Genomic DNA, 20,360 nt, shown 5'->3' on the forward strand with positions numbered 1-20,360 from the left:
TGAGATCTTTCAGCGTTTAGGTGAAAACAGTGCAGAATAATGTTCAAGGAAAATTAAAGATTTGATGCTGTTCTCTCTGTTCACTGCAGCGATCCCAGTACGTTCCTTTATTGCTGTGATTTCTCCGCACGTGCAGTGGACCTGGTGAAGGTATACATCTGATTTTGTTTTTCTTCATTTCCTTTTATTTAAACTGCTTAAATTTACTAATTTGTTTTTACATATCAATAATAATTATAGCTAGTCAAATAAACTGGAATTTTAGACCAACATTATTTGGGCCATGGTTATAGATGAATGATATTGATTGATTCTTAAAATTTAGTAAATCAACATGATTTGTAATGATTTTAAAAAGGGAAAAAGATGTGAAAGTGTAAAATAAATGAAACATGGATGAAGTTAATTTGTACGTTTGGAGTCGTACAAAAGGCACAATTTGTTTGCATTATATGTTCCTATGGATTCTAATTGCAGTATCTAAATTTTGGTAATGAAATATAGACTATATACATAACAAGCAATTAAATCTGACTAATTAACTGTTATAGCCATACGCTAGGGTGGGGGAGTGGGACTAGCTGGATTGCTCTTGCATAGAGCTGGCGCGGACTCGATGGGCCGAATGGCCTCCTTCCGTGCTGTAACCTTTCTATGATTCTATGATTCTTTCTCGCTCTTATTCTTCATTACTTTGTAGTCTCACCCTTCGTACAATGCATCCCAATGTTATGCCTTTGTTCATGATCTGTGTGATGAAGTAGGCACCTACCCGTTTCCAGATGAAAGTATTGATGTCATTCTTCTCGTATTTGTGCTTTCTTCTATTCACCCAGCGAGGTAGGTAAAGGTGAAGGGCCATGACAAATGTCTTCAGCTCATTTATTATTTGAGTTTATTTCATTTCAAAACTAGGTAGGAGCCTGTATGCTACATCACACTTTAGAAGTTAATTTCATTTCACAACAAATATTTGTTTAAAAAAGTAGAGAATACTTCGGAAAAATATCTTAAAATAAATAGCTTTTTAATTTTTCTTAATCCGTCATACATTTGCACATTTGTTTGCAATCTGGTACAGAGCCCATGAAGATAGCTTTAAATATTTTTCCAACAAAGCATGAAAAGGTAATGATTGTGGTGTATGTTATATAGGATGACATGTGACAGCAATTGAAATAATGATTATGTGACTTGGACAAAAGCCAGAATGAGAACAAAGCCTTGGCATTGGAGGATGTTTTATTACCAAAACCATTTTTAGCATAATAAATCTGAGTGCTATTTTTATGCATCACTTTCTGTAGATTTTTGAGGGAACCTGCAACTCATACTACGTGGCCATCCGTAGTAAAATTGCAGTATTTATCTTTTTCCATAACCAGAAATCAAATATAGAAGTATAATAAATAATACTTTATCAATATAATAAAACCAATGAGATCACAAAGGTCAATTAAAGGTGCTAAGAAATGGCTTTTAAAATTGAAAACCTTAGTAATCAATCCAATGTAAATGTCATTCCTGGCATTAAATTTACACGGCATTCACTTCTGTGCTTTGAGTATGGTATCTATCTAAAGGTGCTATTGGATTTCAAATTAATCAGTGATTTTTCCATACCACATGGTTAGATCCTAGTAGTAGACTTGCCTCTTTCATTTAAAAGATTGCTTTTATCTGGTCACTGTAGAGCAATTGCTCATGCTGGTAGCAATGGTCAGGAAGAAGAAAAATTTAAGAAGGCAGTTATCACACCCAGAAAATCTCTTGCTATAGTTACAAACCCTTTGTCTGCCAGAGGCTCCTTCTGGTTTATAAATGTATGTCAGCAGCACAATAACAGTCTCACTATTTATGTTCATTTTCTGCAGTTAATGCACCAATAGTTACTGGTTTCTTCTTATTGTCATCTTCATTTGAATAGTCAGAAAGCGACAATAGGTGTGACCTGCCATTTAACATGTTTCAGTCTGATTATGATGCAGTTCTCAAGATGAACTATTCTTCAGTTATATTGTTTTGGAAAATTAAGTCTCCCCTTTTTGCTATGATAGTGAGATTTTAATATTCATTTATAGGGACGTGCAAACACATGGTAATGCGCATATGTGTGGTTTGATTGTGATTTTAAAAAAAGACCATATGCAGAATGTAGCTGCATAAGATTTTATTAAATGAATGGAAGTCTATTAAAATAGTGATTTGGGAAAAAAAAGTAATGACAATAAGTGGAATAAATTGCATTGTATTTTTATTCAGTCTAAACTCAATTTTGAAAAAATGAGAATATCTATAAAGTCAGATTTAGTTTGTGTTTTTATAACTATTTGCACATACAGAAAATCACAACTTTATTCCGACTGGCCAAGGTGAAAGCAGATAAAATAACAAATATCAAACCAGGTGCAGTGTATCAAATTATGGGTGATTGGGAAAGTAATTGAGGGGTTCACATGCTGTCAGAAGTCACGAGCAAGCTCTCATCTATTGTCTGAAGCCTCTGATTAAGTAAAGCTTTATGCTACCATATAAGTATTTTGTAATGTGTACTATGTTCTCAAAAAATGAAGTACGTTAATGACAGTTTAAAAATAGCAGTGAAATTGCATTAATTAAAGACTTTGGGGTTTGAATTATACACGGTGTAGGTACTGATCAATTTTTTTTGGGGGAGTGTGTTTAACCTTTCTGGTGTTTCTGCTGCCTCTCCAGAAATTCCATATTGAAATTAATAAATGATGAAAAATTTGATAGGCTTTTCATAGCCACTTAAGCTCATTAAGGTTCTCCATATTTTGTAAATCTTTTGCTTTGTCTTTTTTTCATGCTTCAAGTTAAATATTAGGTGGCATAAGAGGAGCTGCTATAGCTTTTGCAGCATGGACTATGAATAGAGCAGGAAACATGATCCTATAGAGTAGTTGCTTTCTTCAGTTCCATCTTGCCCCTTCCTCATCCCTGCTGTATGCATCACCCTGTAATCTCTCTTGTTGATCACTGTCTCAGTCATCCTCAGTGAGGGTCTCTGGTTGATGCTTTCTTGATTTGATAGTGATATTGGATGCATAATGAACTCTTGCTTGCAGGATAGCCCTGCCTCCAACTCCCCTTCTTCTGCCATTTCTGCAAAAAGAAGTTGATGTTACCCATTAGACAATAAGATTGACAGCACTTGTTGCCTGCATTGGTGTTCTGCAGTTACTTTACAAGCCATGTTAAAGGTATCGCTATTGTAAAAATCAGAATGTGGTGTTGTCTGGAGCACGAGCCATGAAATTCTGATTGCATTTCTTCTTCACTTCTTCACTCGCAACCATTGGGGGTTCTGGCCTATTTCATCAACCATTCCCTCTTCAAACACTGCCACCATGCACATCTGGGTGCTCTGCTTCCAATTGCCTGTTGCATCATTTTATTAAATGTCAGCTTACCCTTTGAAGTTAAAAACAAACAGTGCAGGGAGTTCACTATATAGTAAACCTGGTATAACAAAAAGGTGTGATTAGTATCATTGTGGCTGCTGCAGTGCTATTTGAATGAGCTATTACTCTTGCATTGGAGGAAGCTGTAGCCAAAGTAAATAGTGTATTAGGTTGTATTAACAGGACTATTCAATATAAAACAAAGCCCACTATTTTGTCCTTGTACAAGACTTTGGTTAGACCATATTTAGAATACGGCAGCCAGTTTTGGTCCCTTCATATGGTAGATGATATAGAGGCTGTGGAAAAAGTTCAGAGGAGGGCCACAAGAATTATTCCCAGCTTAAACAACCTTAATTACTCAAATAAGCTGAATAGGCTGGGTCTATTCACTTAAGAGATGCGTAGACTTTGGGGTGATTTAATAGAGGTCTGTAAAATAGTTAAAGCGCTAGATTGTGTTCCTACTGATAGATTATTTCAATTTGATAGATTGGGGAAGACCAGGGGTCATACGTATAAGTTACACAAGGGTAGGGCTAGGTTAAATGTTAGGCAGTTCTTCTTAGATAGTAGATCAATGGAACAAGTTGCCGCCTCGTGCGGTGAGTGCTGACTCTCTGCATACCTTCAAAAGAGAGCTGGGCCAGTTCCTAGTTGAAGCAGAGGTCACGTCTTACAAAAGATTAGTGAAATACCAGGTAATATAACTACAGTTAATATGGTCTCCTGAACTATTTCAGTAGCCTAAGAGGGTCGGAGAGGAATTTTCCAGATTTTGTCCCCCAATTGGCCATGGGTTTTTGCCTTTCCCGGGAGATTACATGGCTGCGTTGCGACTATGTAGAGCAGGCTTGATGGACCAGATAGTCTTTTCCTGCCGGTCATTTTTGTATGTTCGTAATTTGTGATATAAATTCATGTACAGGGTACTTAATTTACAAACCCACAAAGAATGTTTCAGCATTTAAATTTTTGTGCAAAGATATTCTTTCACACTTCTTCTCTCCCTGACATCAGTAGTAGGGAAAATGCTAGAATCTGTTAATAAGGATATTGTAACAGGGCGCTTAGAACATCACAACATGATTAGGTTTTATGAAGGGGAAATTGTGTTTGACAAATCTATTAGAGTTTTTTGAGGTTATAACTAGCAGGGTAGATAAAGGGGAACCAGTGGATGTAGTATATTTGGATTTTCAAAAGACATTTGATAAGGTGCCACATAAGAGTTTGTCATACAAGATTAGGGCCCATGGGACGGGGGGTAATATATTAGCAAGGATTAAGGATTGGTTAATGGACAGAAAACAGAGAGTAGGGATAAACGGGTCATTTTTGGGCTGGCAGGTTGTAACTAGTGGGGTGCCACATGGATCGCTGCTTGGGCCTCAGCTATTAACAAGCTATATTAATGACTTAGATGAAGGGACTGAGTGTAATGTATCCAAGTTTGCTGGTGATACAAAGCTAGGTGGAAAAGTAAGCTGTGAAGAGGACACAAAGAGTCTGCAAAGGGATATCAACAGGTTAAGTGAGTAGGCAAGAAGGTGGCAGATGGAGTACAATGTGAGGAAATGTGAGGTTATTCACTTTGGTAGGAAAAATAGAAAAACTGAATATTTTTTAAATGGCGAGAAATTATTAAATGTTGGTGTTCAGAGAGATTTGGGTGTCCATGTTCACGAAACACAGAAAGTTAACATGCAGGTACAGCAAGCAATTGGGAAGACAAATGGTATGTTGGCCTTTATTGCAAGGGGTTTGGAGTACAAGAGTAAGGAAGTCTTGCTACAATTGTACAGGGCTTTGGTGAGACCACACTTGTGTGCAGTTTTGGTCTCCTTACCTAAGGAAGGATATACTTGCCTTGGAGGCGGTGCAGCAAAGGTTCACTGGATTGATTCCTGGGATGAGAGGTTTATCCTATGAGGAAAGATTGAGTAGAATGGGCCTATACTCTCTGGAGTTTAGAAGAATGAGAGGTGATCTCATTGAAACATGTAAGATTCTAAGAGGGCTTGACAGGTTAGATGCCAAGAGGATGTTTCCCCTGGCTGAGAGTCTAGAACGAGGGGACATATTCTCAGGATAAGGGGGTCAGACATTTTGGACTGAGATGAGGAGGAATTTCTTCACTCAGAGTCGTGAATATTTGAAATGCTCTACCCCAGAGGACTGTGGATGCTCAGTTGTTGAATATATTCAAGACTGAGATGAATAGATTTTTGGATTCTACGGGAATCAAGGGATATGGGGATCAAGCAGGAAAGTGGAGTTGAGATCAAAGATCAGCCAAGATCTTATTGAATTGCGGAGCAGGCTCGAGGGGTCGTATGGCCTACTCCTGCTCCTATTTCTTATGTTCTTATTCACTATCACTTGTCACTCAGTAAGTGGACTTCACCTCCCCTGTGATCGAATGCACCCTTTTCTGCCCAATGATAAATGATAGCATAACCCAAAGATCATAACAGAGAACCCTTATTCCATACACTAGCTAATGATGTATTGCAAGTGCATCTCTTTTATGGAAGGCAGACTGGAAAGCACTTTACGAAGATGAAACAGCTTCAAACCATCAACTAGTTTATTTCCATAAAATACATGAATGAACAGAATGCATTTTTCACAAAAAGAGCAATTGATTTTGCTGCGCTCCTCAGTTCAGGAAAAAAATAAAGATGCAACTTATTAACTCTTCGAAAATTGGTTCAACTTCTGCAGCTAAGCTTTAGAAGAAAAGCTGGACCAGACTTTTGAAACATACACAGCTTCATGCTGCTGTTGTGAGAACACAGATCACCCTCTGTATCTGAGAGACACAGAGTTCCTTTGTCGACTCTCGCTGCCCCCTCCCCCTTTTAAGTCGCTGAGATGGGAGCTCGGTCCACCAGCTGTCAATCACAGTTACTACCCTGAGGTGAATCCTTGCCTTTTTCATGTGTGAGTAAGAGGCTCCCGATTGTCTGCCTTCGCTAAGTCGCCTGGAGTGCAAAGGGAATGGAATGACACTGGGAGCTTCAGGTGTCACAAAGAGTCATCTCTCAATGGCACATAGTGTTTGAAATTGTATATAACAATCCTCCTACAGAATAGCTAATTCAAATCAAATTGGCTAAGGGACAGGAAACAGAGAGTAGTGGTGAACTTTTGTTTCTCGGACCTGAGGGAGGTGTACAGTGGTGTTCCCCAGGGGTCGGTGCTGGGACCACTGCTTTTCTTGCTATATATTAATGACTTGGACTTGGGTGTACAGGGCACAATTTCAAAATTTGCAGCTGACACAAAACTTGGAAGGTGGTAAACAGTGAGGAGGATAGTGATAGACTTCAAGAGGATATAGACAGGCTGGTGGAATGGGCGGACAAGTGGCAGATGAAATTTAATGCAGAAAAATGCGAAGTGATACATTTTGGTAGGAAGAACGAGGAGAGGCAATATAAACAAGAGGGCACAATTCTAAAAGAGGTACAGGAACAGAGCGATCTGGGGGGGTATATGTGCACAAATCATTGAAGGTGGCAGGGCGGTTAAAAAAGCATTCGGGATCCTGGGCTTTATAAATAGAGGCATAGAGTACAAAAGTATGGAAGTCATGATGAATCTTTATAAAACACTGGTTCGGCCACAACTGGAGTATTGTGTCCAGTTCTGGGCACCACACTTTAGGAAAGATGTGAAGGCCTTAGAGAGGGTGCAGAAGAGATTTACTAGAATGATTCCAGGGATGAGGGACTTAAGTTACGTGGATAGACTGGAGAAGCTGGGGTTGTTCTCCTTGGAACAGAGACAGTTGCAAGGAGATTTTGATAGAGGTATTCAACATCATGAAGGGTCTAGACAGAGTATTGTAAACAATTTTACAACACCAAGTTATAGTCCAGCAATTTTATTTTAAATTCACAAGCTTTCGGAGGCTTCCCCCTTCGTCAGGTGAACGATGTGAAATGAAATCCTCGAATTTCACATCGTTCACCTGACGAAGGGGGAAGCCTCCGAAAGCTTGTGAATTTAAAATAAAATTGCTGGACTATAACTTGGTGTTGTAAAATTGTTTACAATTGTCAACCCCAGTCCATCACCGGCATCTCCACATCTAGACAGAGTAGATAGAGAGAAACCATTCCCATTGGTGGAAGGGTTAAGAACCAGCGGACATAGATTTAAGGTGATTGGCAAAAGAACCAAAGGTGACATGAGGAAAAACTTTTTTACATAGCGAGTGGTTAGGATCTGGAATGCACTGCCTGAGGGGGTGGTGGAGGCAGATTCAACCATGGCCTTCAGAAGGGAACTGGATAAGTACATGAAAGGAAAAAATTTGCAGGGCTACGGGGATAGGGCGGGGAAGTGGGACTAGCTGGATTGCTCTTGCATAGAGCCGGCGTGGACTCGATGGGCCAAATGGCCTCCTTCCATGCTGTAACCTTTCTATGATTCTAAATCACAGTTGTGATTCCATCAAATCACAGTTATTGAGACTAATGCCAGGCTGCTGGCTTATTGTAGGAAAAATGTTGAATCTAGAATTATACCAATATTATAAGATTAAAAATTCCAGTTCAGGCAATCTAGGCAAAATTCATTTTTCTACAAGACCATTATGCCATATAAGGGCAATTGTCCTTGATTAAGATTGCCTACATTTGTACTTCAGGTCATGCATTTTCTTTTGCACTTCTCTCCAAGTGTGTTGGATTGCAGACACTGCATTCACTATAACCGTTATGTATATGCCATGGTTGTATTCTCCATTGGAGAGCTGTGGGTTGCATTAGCTCCCCAAATATGTCCTTTTGTCTCTATATAAAAAGATGGAGGGCATCATCAGAGAATCTTGCATTTCATTCAATGCAAAAAATGCCCACTGCACTGCAGCAGGGTCAGAATTTGCATGTTTTAACCTCTAAGGAGTCTTAACAGCTGGAAAGGACTTGTGCAGCATTTTTAAAGATGTGTTTGCTGCATGGAACTTTGTAAAATTCAAGGAAACAATGCGCAACTGAGAATAATATTACTAATTTGGCCCATTACTGAGGGTTCCATACAAACACAGCCGCCTTCAAATCAAAAATCAGCATTTTTGCTTATAACGCACAATTTCAACCCATGTGAGGGGGTAGTGTGATGTTTATCGTCACGACAGAATAATATGATTCAAAAGAGATTGCAGTGAGGAAATTTATTTTGCAGTTTGAAAACAGAATTATATGGGTAGAATTATAAGAGATGATATGCTGTAGAGAATATGGATTCCTGGAAATAACCACAAGATTGTAAATCTCACTGAGGGTTCAAGTGATATAAATTGTGAGAGAGAACCTTGAGAAATTTATCACTGTCATCTGAACCTCGAAATGAGATTATATCATTCCCATGTTTCTATTTTTGTAACATTTGTTTGGTTGTCTTATTCCATCTGGTCTCTGCTGTTGCTGCTGGTAGCAGGTTTTGTGGTGAACATTGACACTGATTACAATTGCTTGTTATTAGAATCATAGAAAATTTACGGCACAGAAGGAGGCCATTCAGCCCATCGTGTCCGCGCCGGCCAAAAATGAGCCACCCAGCCTAATCCCACTTTCCAGCACTCGGTCCATAGCAGTCCTCCAATCCAGTGAGGATTGGAAAATGTCCCTCAGAATTGATTCCATTTCAGTATCCTCCCATTTACTGTGTACTCCCATCCCTTGTTTGCCCTCCCCAAATGCGTTACTTCACACTTCTCCGGATTGAATTCCATTTGCCACTTTTCTGCCCACCTGACCAGTCCATTGATATCTTCCTGCAGTCGACAGCTTTCCTCCCCACTATCAACTACACGGCCAATTTTTGTATCATCTGCAAACTCCTTAATCATGCCCCCTACATTTAAGTCCAAATCATTAATATATATCTCAAAAAGCAAGGGACCTAGTACTGAGCCCTGCGGAACCCCACTGGAAACAGCATTCCAGTCACAAAAACACCCATCGACCGTTACCATTTGCGTCCTGCCACCTAGCCAATTTTGGATCCAACTTGCCACTCTCCCTTGGATCCCATGGGCTTGTACGTTTTTGACCAGTCTGCCATGAGGGACCTTGTCAAAAGTCTTACTAAAATCCATGTAGACTACATCAAATGCATTACCCTCATCGACCCTCGTTACCTCCTCAAAAAAAATCAATCAAGTTAGTCAGACACGACCTTCCCTGAACAAATCCATGCTGACTGTCCTTGATTACTCCGTGCCTTTCTAAGTGCCGGTTTATCCTGTCCCTCAGAATTGATTCCAATAATTTGCCCACCACCGAGGTTAGACTGACTGGCCTGTAATTACTCGGCCTATCACTCGCTCCTTTTTTAAACAATGGTACAACATTAGCAGTCCTCCAACCCAGTGAGGATTGGAAAATGATGGTCAGAGCCTCCGCTATTTCCTCCCTTGCTTCTTTTAACAGCCGGGGATACATTTCATCCAGCCCTGGTGATTTATCTACTTTCAAAGATGCTAATCCCCTTAATACTTTCTCTCTCACTAAGTTTATCCCATCCAATATTTCACTCCCCTCCTCCTTAACTACAGTGCCTGCATCGTCCCTCTCTTTCGTGAAGACAGACGCAAAGTATTTTAGAACCATACCAACATCTTCCGCCTCCTTTCTGGCCCTACTCATTCCTTAGTTATCCTCTTGATCTTAATGTATTTATAAAACATCTTTGGATTTTCCTTGGTTTTACTTGCCCATATTTTTTCATGCCCTCTCTTTGCTTTCCGAGTTTCCTTTTTAGTTTCACCCCTGCACTTTTTATACTCCTCCAGGCTTTCTGTAGTATTGAGTTCTCGGTGTCTGGTATAAGCTTTCCTTTTGTGCCTTATCTTACCCTGTATGCTCCTTGACATCCAGGGGGCTCTAGATTTGGCAGCCCCACCCTTTTTCTTTGTGGGAACATATTTACTCTGCACCTCTTGAATCTTCCTCTTGAATGCCTGATAATTTTTTGGCTCGGATTTCTTCCTATATTAACAATTTTACCGATGAATAATTGATCTGTATGTTTTACATTTGTACATATAGAAAATATGTGGAGCTGTGTTTTAGTTATTTAAAGTTCTTAGTGCATTTATAGTGTTGTTGCTGATGCAAGGTTGGCAACTACAGTGTAAGAGCACTTAGGATTTTATTTAGCTAAAACAGGCTTCCAGCTCAGTACTGGGAAAAGGTCTATTGTAAAACTTGTGGGGGTTCAGGGAATTCATGAAGACTTACATCCTAAGTTCTCCTTTCACCGCCTCAAAAATACCAAACCCCACCGATCATTATCACAACCCATCCCTGACTCTCTTCCCCATTCCACTGGATCCCAAGACCCATATCCCCATTCATCCCAGAGCTTCGCACCCCTTCCCCTACGCTTCCGCAACGTGTAACCATTCCCACTTCTCCCACATTCTTGACCCCCACCATCCAATCCCCCCAAGACCCCACAACACCACCTCCTCATCATTGATGCATCTCTTTCCCCAATGCTTCCCTACTCCCAACATGTACCTCCCATTTCTCATAAATCCCTGACATACCACTCCCAATGCTCTCAGCCCCCACAACACCTATGGTAGCATAGTGGTTATGTTACTGGACTAGTAATCCGGAGTCATGAGTTCAAATCCCGTCACGGCAGCTGGCGAATTTACATTCAATTAATTAAATTCAATTAATTAAATAAAAATCTGGAATTAAAATACTGGTATCAGTAATGGTGGCCATGAAACTACCAGATTGTCGTAAAAAACCATCTGGTTCACTAATGTCCTTCAGGGAAGGAAACCTGCCGTCCTTACCCGGTCTGGCCTAAATGTGACTCCAGACCCACAGCAATGTGGTTGATTCTTAATTGCCCTCTGAAATGGCCTAGCAAGTCACTCAGTTGTAAAAATCTCGCTACGAAAAATCATAATAAGAATAAAACCGGACGGACCACCCGGCATCGGACCACTAGGCACCGGACACGACAACGGCAAACCAAGCCCAGTCAACCCTGCAAAGTCCTCCTCACGAACATCTGGGGACTTGTGCCAAAATTGGGAGAGCTGTCCCACAGACTAGTCAAGCAACAGCCTGACATAGCCATACTTACAGAATCATACCTTTCAGCCAAGGTCCCAGACTCTTCCATCACCATCCCTGGGCATGTCCTGTCCCACTGGCAGGACAGACCCACCAGAGGTGGTGGTACAGTGATATACAGTCAGGAGGGAGTGGCCCTGGGAGTCCTCAACATTGACACTGGACCCCATGAAATCTCATGGCATCAGGTCAAACACGGGCAAGGAAACCTCTTGCTGATTACCACCTACCGTCCTCTCTCAGCTGATGAATCAGTCCTCCTCCATGTTGAGCACCACTTGGAGGAAGCACTGAGGGTAGCAAGGGCGCAGAATATACTGGGGGACTTCAATGTCCATCACCAAGAGTGGCTTGGTAGCACCACTACTGACCGAGCTGGCCGAGTCCTGAAGGACATAGCTGCCAGGCTGGGCCTGCGGCAGGTGGTGAGCGAACCAACACGAGGGAAAAACTTACTTGACCTCGTCCTCACCAATCTACCTGTCACAAATGCATCTGTCCATGACCGTATTGGTAGGAGTGACCACCGCACAGTCCTCGTAGAGACGAAGTCCCGTCTTCGCACTGAGGACACCATCCAACATGTTGTATGGCACTACCACCGTGCTAAATGGGATAGATTCAGAACAGATCTAGCAGCTCAAAACTGGGCATCCATAAGGCACTGTGGGCCATCAGCAGCAGAATTGTATTCCAATCTGTAACCTCATGGCCCGGCATATTCCTCACTGTACCATTACCAACAAGCCAGAGGATCAACCCTGGTTCAATGAGGAGTGTAGAAGAGCCTGCCAGGAGCAGCACCAGGCGTATCTAAAAATGAGGTGCCAACCTGGTGAAGCTACAACTCAAGACTACATACATACTACGGCGGCAAAGATCGAGACCAGAGCGGGGATATAAACAGCGCGGAGAGAGCGAGAGTTCAGTCGGTGAGCGGCGGGAGAGAGCGAGACCAGAGCAGGGATATAAACAGCGCGGAGAGAGCGAGAGTTCAGTCGGTGAGCGGCGATAAAGAGCGAGACCAGAGCGGGGATATAAACAGCGCGGAGAGAGCGGGAGATCAGTCGGTGAGCGGCGGGAGAGAGCGAGACCGGAGCTCACTCTGAGAGCGAGACTCTGAGACCAGCGGCAGTTCGGGGTGACGTCACCAGTCAGAAAGTGACGCAGCACAGGGGAGGCAGCTGATTGGTGAGTAGGTTCAGGTGAGTATTTCTACCATTTTACTGTAAGTAAAGTAATAAGAAAGGGAAGATCTGCAGGTTTTATAGCAGATAGTGTTTTTTTTTAGTGAACCTAGGTCCCTAGTATAGTTAACATTTTCTAATTTCAACGTAATTTAAAAGGGGTAACTCAGCTAAGGCAAGTCATGGCAGCAGACCTCGCACCCGTGATATGCTCCTCCTGCAAGATGTGGGAAGTCATGGACACTACCAGTGTCCCTGCCGACCATGTGTGCGGGAAGTGTGTCCACCTGCAGCTACTGACCGATCGTATCTCGGAGCTGGAGCTGCGGGTGGACTCACTGGAGCATCCGCGATGCAGAGAAACTCGTGGATAGCACGTTTAGCGAGTTGGTCACACCGCAGGTAAAGGGTATACAGGCAGGAAGTGAATGGGTGACCACCAGGAAGAGTAAGAGGTGCAGGCATGTAGTGCAGGGGTCCCCTGTGGCCATCCCCCTCTCAAACAGATATGCCACTTTGGATGCTGTTGTGGGGGATGACTTATCAGGGGAAGGCAGCAGCAGCCAACTTCCTGGCACCACGGGTAGCTCTGCTGCACAGGCTGGGAGGAAAAAGAGTGAAAGAGCTATAGTGATAGGGGACTCAATTGTAAAGGGAATAGACAGGCGTTTCTGCGGCCGCAACCGAGACTCCAGGATGGTGTGTTGCCTCCCTGGTGCAAGGATCAAGGATGTCTCGGAGCGGCTACAGAACATTTTGGAGGGGGAGGGCGAACAGCCAGCTGTCGTGGTGCACATAGGCACCAACGATATAGGTAAAAAAGGGGATGAGGTCCTAAAAGCAGAATATAGGGAGTTAGGAGGTAAATTAAAAAATAGGACCTCAAAGGTAGTAATCTCAGGATTGCTGCCAGTGCCACGTGCTCGTCAGAGTAGAAATAGGAGGATATTTCAAATGAATACGTGGCTAGAGGAATGGTGCAAGGGGGAGGGATTCAAATTCCTGGGACACTGGAAACGGTTCTGGGGGAGGTGGGACCAGTACAAACCGGACGGTCTGCACCTGGGCAGGGCCGGGACCGCTGTCCTAGGAGGAGTGTTTGCTCGTGCTGTTGGGGAGGGTTTAAACTAAAGTGGCAGGGGGTTGGGAACCTGAGCAGAGAGAGAGAGGAAAGCGTAACAGGAAGGGACAGAAGGTATGGAGTAATAGGTAAAGTGTTAAAAAAGGAAAAAGCAGGAACTAAGCGTCATAAAACAGATTTGAAAGTTCTTTATCTGAATGCACGTAGCATTCGTAACAAAATTAACGGCACAAATAACTACGTATGGGTATGATCTTGTGGCCATTACAGAAACATGGCTGCAGGGTGACAACGACTGGGAATTAAATATGCCAGGGTATTTAACAATCAGGAAGGACAGGCAGGAAGGAAGGGGAGGTGGGGTGGCTATGTTAATAAAGGAAGGAATCACTGTAATACAGATAAATGATATTGGGACAAAGCATCAAGATAATGAAACAGTTTGGGTGGAGATAAGGAATAATAAGGGAAAAAAAAATTAGTGGGCGTAGTATATAGGCCTCCTAATAGTTGCAACTCTGCTGGAAGAAGTATTAATCAGGAAATAGTCGGGGCATGTAATAAGGGAACAGCTATAATTATGGGGGATTTTAATTATCATATTAACTGGACAAATCAAATTGGGCAGAGCAGCCTTGAGGACGAGTTCATTGAGTGCATCAGGGATGGATTTCTTGAGCAGTATGTAACTGATCCTACTCGGGGGCAGGCAACCTTGGACCTGGTCCTGTGTAATGAGTCAGGATTAATTAATAATGTCCTAGTTAAGGATCCCCTTGGAACGAGCGACCACAACATGGTTGAATTCCATATCCAATTAGAGGGTGAGAAGGTTGATTCTCAAACAAGCGTACTGAGCTTGAATAAAGGAGACTATGATGGTATGAGAGTGGAATTGATTAAAGTGGACTGGGAAAATAGATTAAAGGGTAAGACGGTACATGAGCAGTGGTGTTCATTTAGGGAGTTATTTTACAACTTTCAAAATAAATATATTCCACTGAGGAAAAAAGGGTGTAAAAGAAATGACAGCCATCCGTGGCTAAGTAAAGAAATCAAGGATAGTATCCGACTAAAAACAAGGACATATAAGGTAGCTAAACTTAGTGGGAGGATAGAAGATTGGGAATTCTTCAAAAGACAACAAAAAGTAACTAAAGGATTGATTAAGAAAGGGAAGTTAGATTATGAAAAGAAATTAGCAAAAAATATAAAAACAGATAGCAAGAGTTTCTATAGTTATATAAAAAGAAAAAGGGTGGCTAAGGCAAACGTAGGTCCCTTAGAGGATGAGACCGGGAAATTAATGGTGGGAAACATGGAGATGGCAAAAATGCTGAACAAATATTTTGTTTCAGTCTTTACAGTAGAGGACACTAAGAATATCCCAACACTGGACAAACAGGGGACTCTACGGGGGGAGGAGCTAAATACGATTAAAATCACTCAGGAGATGGTACTCAGTAAAATAATGGGACTCAAAGCGGATAAATCCCCTGGACCTGATGGCTTCCATCCTAGGGTCTTGAGGGAAGTGGCAGTAGGGATTGTGGATGCTTTGGTGATAGTTTTCCAAAATTCCCTGGACTCAGGAGAGGTCCCGGCAGATTGGAAAACTGCTAATGTAACACCGTTATTTAAAAAGGGTAGTAGGCAGAAGGCTGGAAATTATAGGCCAGTTAGCTTAACATCTGTGGTGGGTACAATTTTGGAGTCTATTATTAAGGAGACAGTAACGGAACATTTGGATAAGCATAATTTAATAGGACAAAGTCAGCATGGCTGTATGAAGGGGAAGTCATGTCTGACAAATTTGCTTGAGTTCTTTGAGGATATAACGTACAGGGTGGATAAAGGGGAACCAGTGGACATAGTGTATTTAGACTTCCAGAAGGCATTCGACAAGGTGCCACATAAAAGATTATTACTTAAGATAAAAAAATCACGGGATTGGGGGTAACATTCTGGCATGGGTGGAGGATTGGTTATCGAACAGGAAGCAGAGAGTTGGGATAAATGGTTCATTTTCGGACTGGCAACCAGTAACCAGTGGTGTTCCACAGGGGTCGGTGCTGGGTCCCCAACTCTTTACAATCTATATTAACGATTTGGAGGAGGGGACCGAGTGCAACATATCAAAATTTGCAGATGATACAAAGATGGGAGGGAAAGTAGAGAGTGAGGAGGACATAAAAAACCTGCAGGGGGATATAGACAAGCTGGGTGAGTGAGCGGAGATTTGGCAGATGCAATATAATATTGAAAAATGTGAGGTTATGCACTTTGGCAGGAAAAATCAGAGAGCAAGTTATTTTCTTAATGGCGAGAGACTGGAAAGTACTGCAATACAAAGGGATCTGGGGGTCCTAGTGCAAGAAAATCAAAAAGTTGGTATGCAGGTGCAGCAGGTGATCAAGAAAGCCAACGGAATGTTGGCTTTTATTGCTAGGGGGATAGAATATAAAAACAGGGAGGTATTGCTGCAGTTATATAGGGTATTGGTGAGACCGCACCTGGAATACTGCATACAGTTTTGGTCTCCATACTTAAGAAAAGACATACTTGCTCTCGAGGCAGTACAAAGAAGGTTCACTCGGTTAATCCCGGGGATGAGGGGGCGGACATATGAGGAGAGGTTGAGTAGATTGGGACTCGACTCATTGGAGTTCAGAAGAATGAGAGGCGATCTTATTGAAACATATAAGATTGTGAAGGGGCTTGATCGGGTGGATGCAGTAAGGATGTTCCCAAGGATGGGTGAAACTAGAACTAGGGGGCATAATCTTAGAATAAGGGGCTGCTCTTTCAAAACTGAGATGAGGAGAAACTTCTTCACTCAGAGGGTGGTAGGTCTGTGGAATTTGCTGCCCCAGGAAGCTGTGGAAGCTACATCATTAGATAAATTTAAAACAGAAATAGACAGTTTTCTGGAAGTAAAGGGAATTAGGGGTTATGGGGAGCGGGCAGGAAATTGGACATGAAGCTGAGATCGGATCGGTCAATGCCCTGTGGGTGGCGGAGAGGGCCCAGGGGCTGTGTGGCCGGGTCCTGCTCCTACTTCTTGTGTTCTTCAGATTTGTGGTTGGGATCAGATCAGCCATGATCTTATTGAATGGCGGAGCAGGCTCGAGGGGCCGATTGGCCTACTCCTGCTCCAATTTCTTATGTTCTTATGTTCTTATGCTAAACAGCGGAAGCAACATGCTATAGACAGAGCGAAGCGATTCCACAACCATCAGATCAAAGCTCTGCAGTCCTGCCTCATCCAGTCGTGAATGGTGGTGGACAATTAAACAACTAACGGGAGGAGGCTTGCAAACATCCCAATCCTCAATGATGGCGGAGTCCAGCACGTGAGTGCAAAAGACAAGGCTGAAGCATTTGCAACCATCTTCAGCCAGAAGTGCCGAGTGGATGATCCATCTCGGCCTCCTCCCGATATCCCCACCATCACAGAAGCCAGTCTTCAGCCAATTCGATTCACTCCACGTGATATCAAGAAAGGGCTGAGTGCACTGGATACAGCAAAGGCTATGGACCCCGACAACATCCTGGCTGTAGTGCCGAAGACTTGTGCTCCCGAACTAGCTGCACCTCGAGCCAAGCTGTTCCAGTTCAGCTACAACACTGGCATCTACCCGACAACGTGGAAAATTGCCCAGGTATGTCCTGTCCACAAAAAGCAGGACAAATCCAATCTGGCCAATTAGCGCCCCATCAGTCTACTCTCAATCATCAGCAAAGTGATGGAAGGTGTCGTCGACAGTGCTATCAAGCAGCACTTACTCACCAATAACCTGCTCACTGATGCTCAGTTTGGGTTCCGCCAGGACCACTCGGCTCCAGACCTCATTACAGCCTTGGTCCAAACATGGACAAAAGAGCTGAATTCCAGAGGTGAGGTGAGAGTGACTGCCCATGACATCAAGGCAGCATTTGACTGAGTGTGGCACCAAGGAGCCCTAGTAAAATTGAAGTCAATGGGAGACAGGGGGAAATCTCTCCAGTGGCTGGAGTCATACCTAGCACAAAGGAAGATGGTAGTGGTTGTTGGAGGCCAATCATCTCAGCCCCAGGACATTGCTGCAGGAATTCCTCAGGACAGTGTCCTAGGCCCAACCATCTTCAGCTGCTTCATCAATGACCTTCCCTCCATCATAAGGTCAGAAATGGGGATGTTTGCTGATGATTGCACAGTGTTCAGTTCCATTCGCAACCCCTCAAATAATGAAGCAGTCCGAGCCCGCATGCATCAAGACCTGGACAACATCCAGGCTGGGGCTCATAAGTGGCAAGTGACATTCGTGCCGGATAAGTGCCAGGCAATGACCATCTCCAACAAGAGAGTGTCTAACCACCTCCCCTTGACATTCAACGGCATTACCATTGCCGAATCCCCCACCATCAACATCCTGGGGGTCACTATTGACCAGAAACTTAACTGGACCAGCCATATAAATACTGTGGCTATGAGAGCAGGTCAGAGGCTGGGTATTGTGCGGCGAGTGACTCACCTCCTGACTCCCCCATCTACAAGGCACAAGTCAGGAATGTGATGGAATACTCTCCACTTGCTTGGATGAGTGCAGCTCCAACAACACTCAAGAAGCTCGACACCATCCAAGATAAAGCAGCCCCCTTGATTGGCACCCCATCCACCACCCTAAACATTCACTCCCTTCACCACCGGCGCGCAATGGCTGCAGTGTGTACCATCCGCAGGATGCACTGCAGCAACTCGCCAAGGCTTCTTCGACAGCACCTCCCAAACCTGCGACCTCTACCACCTAGAAGGACAAGAGCAGCAGGCACATGGGAACAACACCACCTGCACATTCCCCTCCAAGTCACACACTATCCCAACTTGGAAATATATCGCCGTTCCTTTATTGTCGCTGGGTCAAAATCCTGGAACTCCCTTCCTAACAGCACTATGGGCGAACCTTCACCACACGGACTGCAGCGGTTCAAGAAGGCGGCTCACCACCACCTACTCAAGGGCAATTAGGGATGGGCAATAAATGCCGGCCTCGCCAGCGACGCCCACATCCCATGAACAAATAAAAAAGCAATTTTACTTATTAAATCACCATAAATCAGTAGCGCTGATAATATATTATACATTAAAACCATAAAACACTCTATTCTGCAACTCACTGTGACAATACCGTGGTAGCTCTTCATAAATATAGATAGATGCAGATATAGACTGAGTGTTTAAGATTGATCTTAATACTTTTTGACACGGCCTCTTTACCCACTGATGAAAGCTTTGTGTTCATTTTCTTTTTTTCCCTCTTCTTCGTTTCCTCGATAGCGACTCAGGCAGTTATTTGAGATTAAAAATGGACAAAGAATAATTTTATGATTGATAATGGCCAGTGTAACCTAGTTCTAATTGTGGGTAATAAGGAAGTGAAAGATCGCTACTTTAAAAGTCAGTTTTTTTGTTTGTATGAGTAACCCTAGTGTCGGCGGCCATGTGTAGCTTGTGCTATGTTTTGATCTTCCAGGTGTTGTAAATTTTCTTCTGGAGTCGAAGTTAAAATACATTTTAATATGGTTCTCGGGCCGACTTCCTGTGTTATGTTGTTTTTCTTGCAATTATTTATTTTCTTGGTAATAAACTTATGTAATTATATATGAATACAGGATTAATGACATTTAAAGAGTGACTGTTTTAGTTGTTTGGTCCAAAAAGAGGAAGTAAAATAAAACAACTCGAGCAGCGTTTTGTAAATGAAGAAAGTGGCCTGTCCTGCTTGCTCCCATCCAAAAAACATAGAAGCTAACTGCAGATTCTGATTTTAACTGTTTTATTTAGTCAGGCATGATCAAAATTCACTGTGATAAATAACATTCTTGCAACTTTTTCAAAGCAATAATTCAGGTAACTGCATCCTTTAAATATCACACAAACGGCCATTTTGGTTGCCAAATGATGCTAATGTTTTAAATACAAATGTTTTTTTATTTGAAATAAATTATCAATCACTTGTTTTATGCATATTTAACTGAGATTTATTTTCTTGCCTCTAGGATGCAGAAGGTGATAAGTAGACTGAGCAAGTTGCTCAAACCTGGAGGGATGATATTATTTCGGGATTATGGTAGATATGATATGTCTCAGCTTAGATTAAAGAAAGGTAATCTCTTAAATTTTTATTTTCTTTAAAAGAAATTTCAGATTTTAAAAACATCCTGTAGGTGTGTCACTTTAGATGCTTGCAACAACAACAATAACTTGCATATATACAGAGCCTTTAACATAGTAAAACTTCTCAGAGCACTTCACAGAAGCGTTATCGAACAAAATTTGACACTGAGCCACGTAAGAAGATATTAGGACAGGTGGTCAATATAGGTCAGCGAGCACAGGGGTGATGGGTGAACGGGACTTGGTGCGAGTTGGGATACGGGCAGCAGAGTTTTGGATGAACTCAAGTTATGGAGGGTGGAAGATGGGAGCATTAGAATAGTCGAGTCTAGAGGTAACAAAAGCATGGATGAGGGTTTCAGCAGCAGATGAAATGAGGCAGGGGTGGAGACGCGC

At 42.7% G+C, this 20,360-nt stretch overlaps 1 protein-coding gene across 3 annotated transcripts in view; it reads left to right on the top strand.

Moving 5' to 3' along the window:
• The window catches only part of mettl8 (methyltransferase 8, methylcytidine), a 52,507-nt gene that overhangs the window by 25,054 nt on the left and 7,093 nt on the right, over positions 1–20,360 (top strand). For all 3 annotated transcript variants that reach the window (XM_067987476.1, XM_067987475.1, XM_067987477.1), the window contains exons 6-8: positions 90–150; positions 701–840; positions 19,847–19,953. In XM_067987476.1, coding sequence (XP_067843577.1) covers positions 90–150; positions 701–840; positions 19,847–19,953 — 308 coding nt within the window. The remainder of the gene's footprint in view (positions 1–89; positions 151–700; positions 841–19,846; positions 19,954–20,360) is intronic.

Source organism: Heptranchias perlo, chromosome 7 (assembly GCF_035084215.1).
Source record: "Heptranchias perlo isolate sHepPer1 chromosome 7, sHepPer1.hap1, whole genome shotgun sequence".
In the NCBI taxonomy this organism is placed as follows: domain Eukaryota; kingdom Metazoa; phylum Chordata; class Chondrichthyes; order Hexanchiformes; family Hexanchidae; genus Heptranchias; species Heptranchias perlo.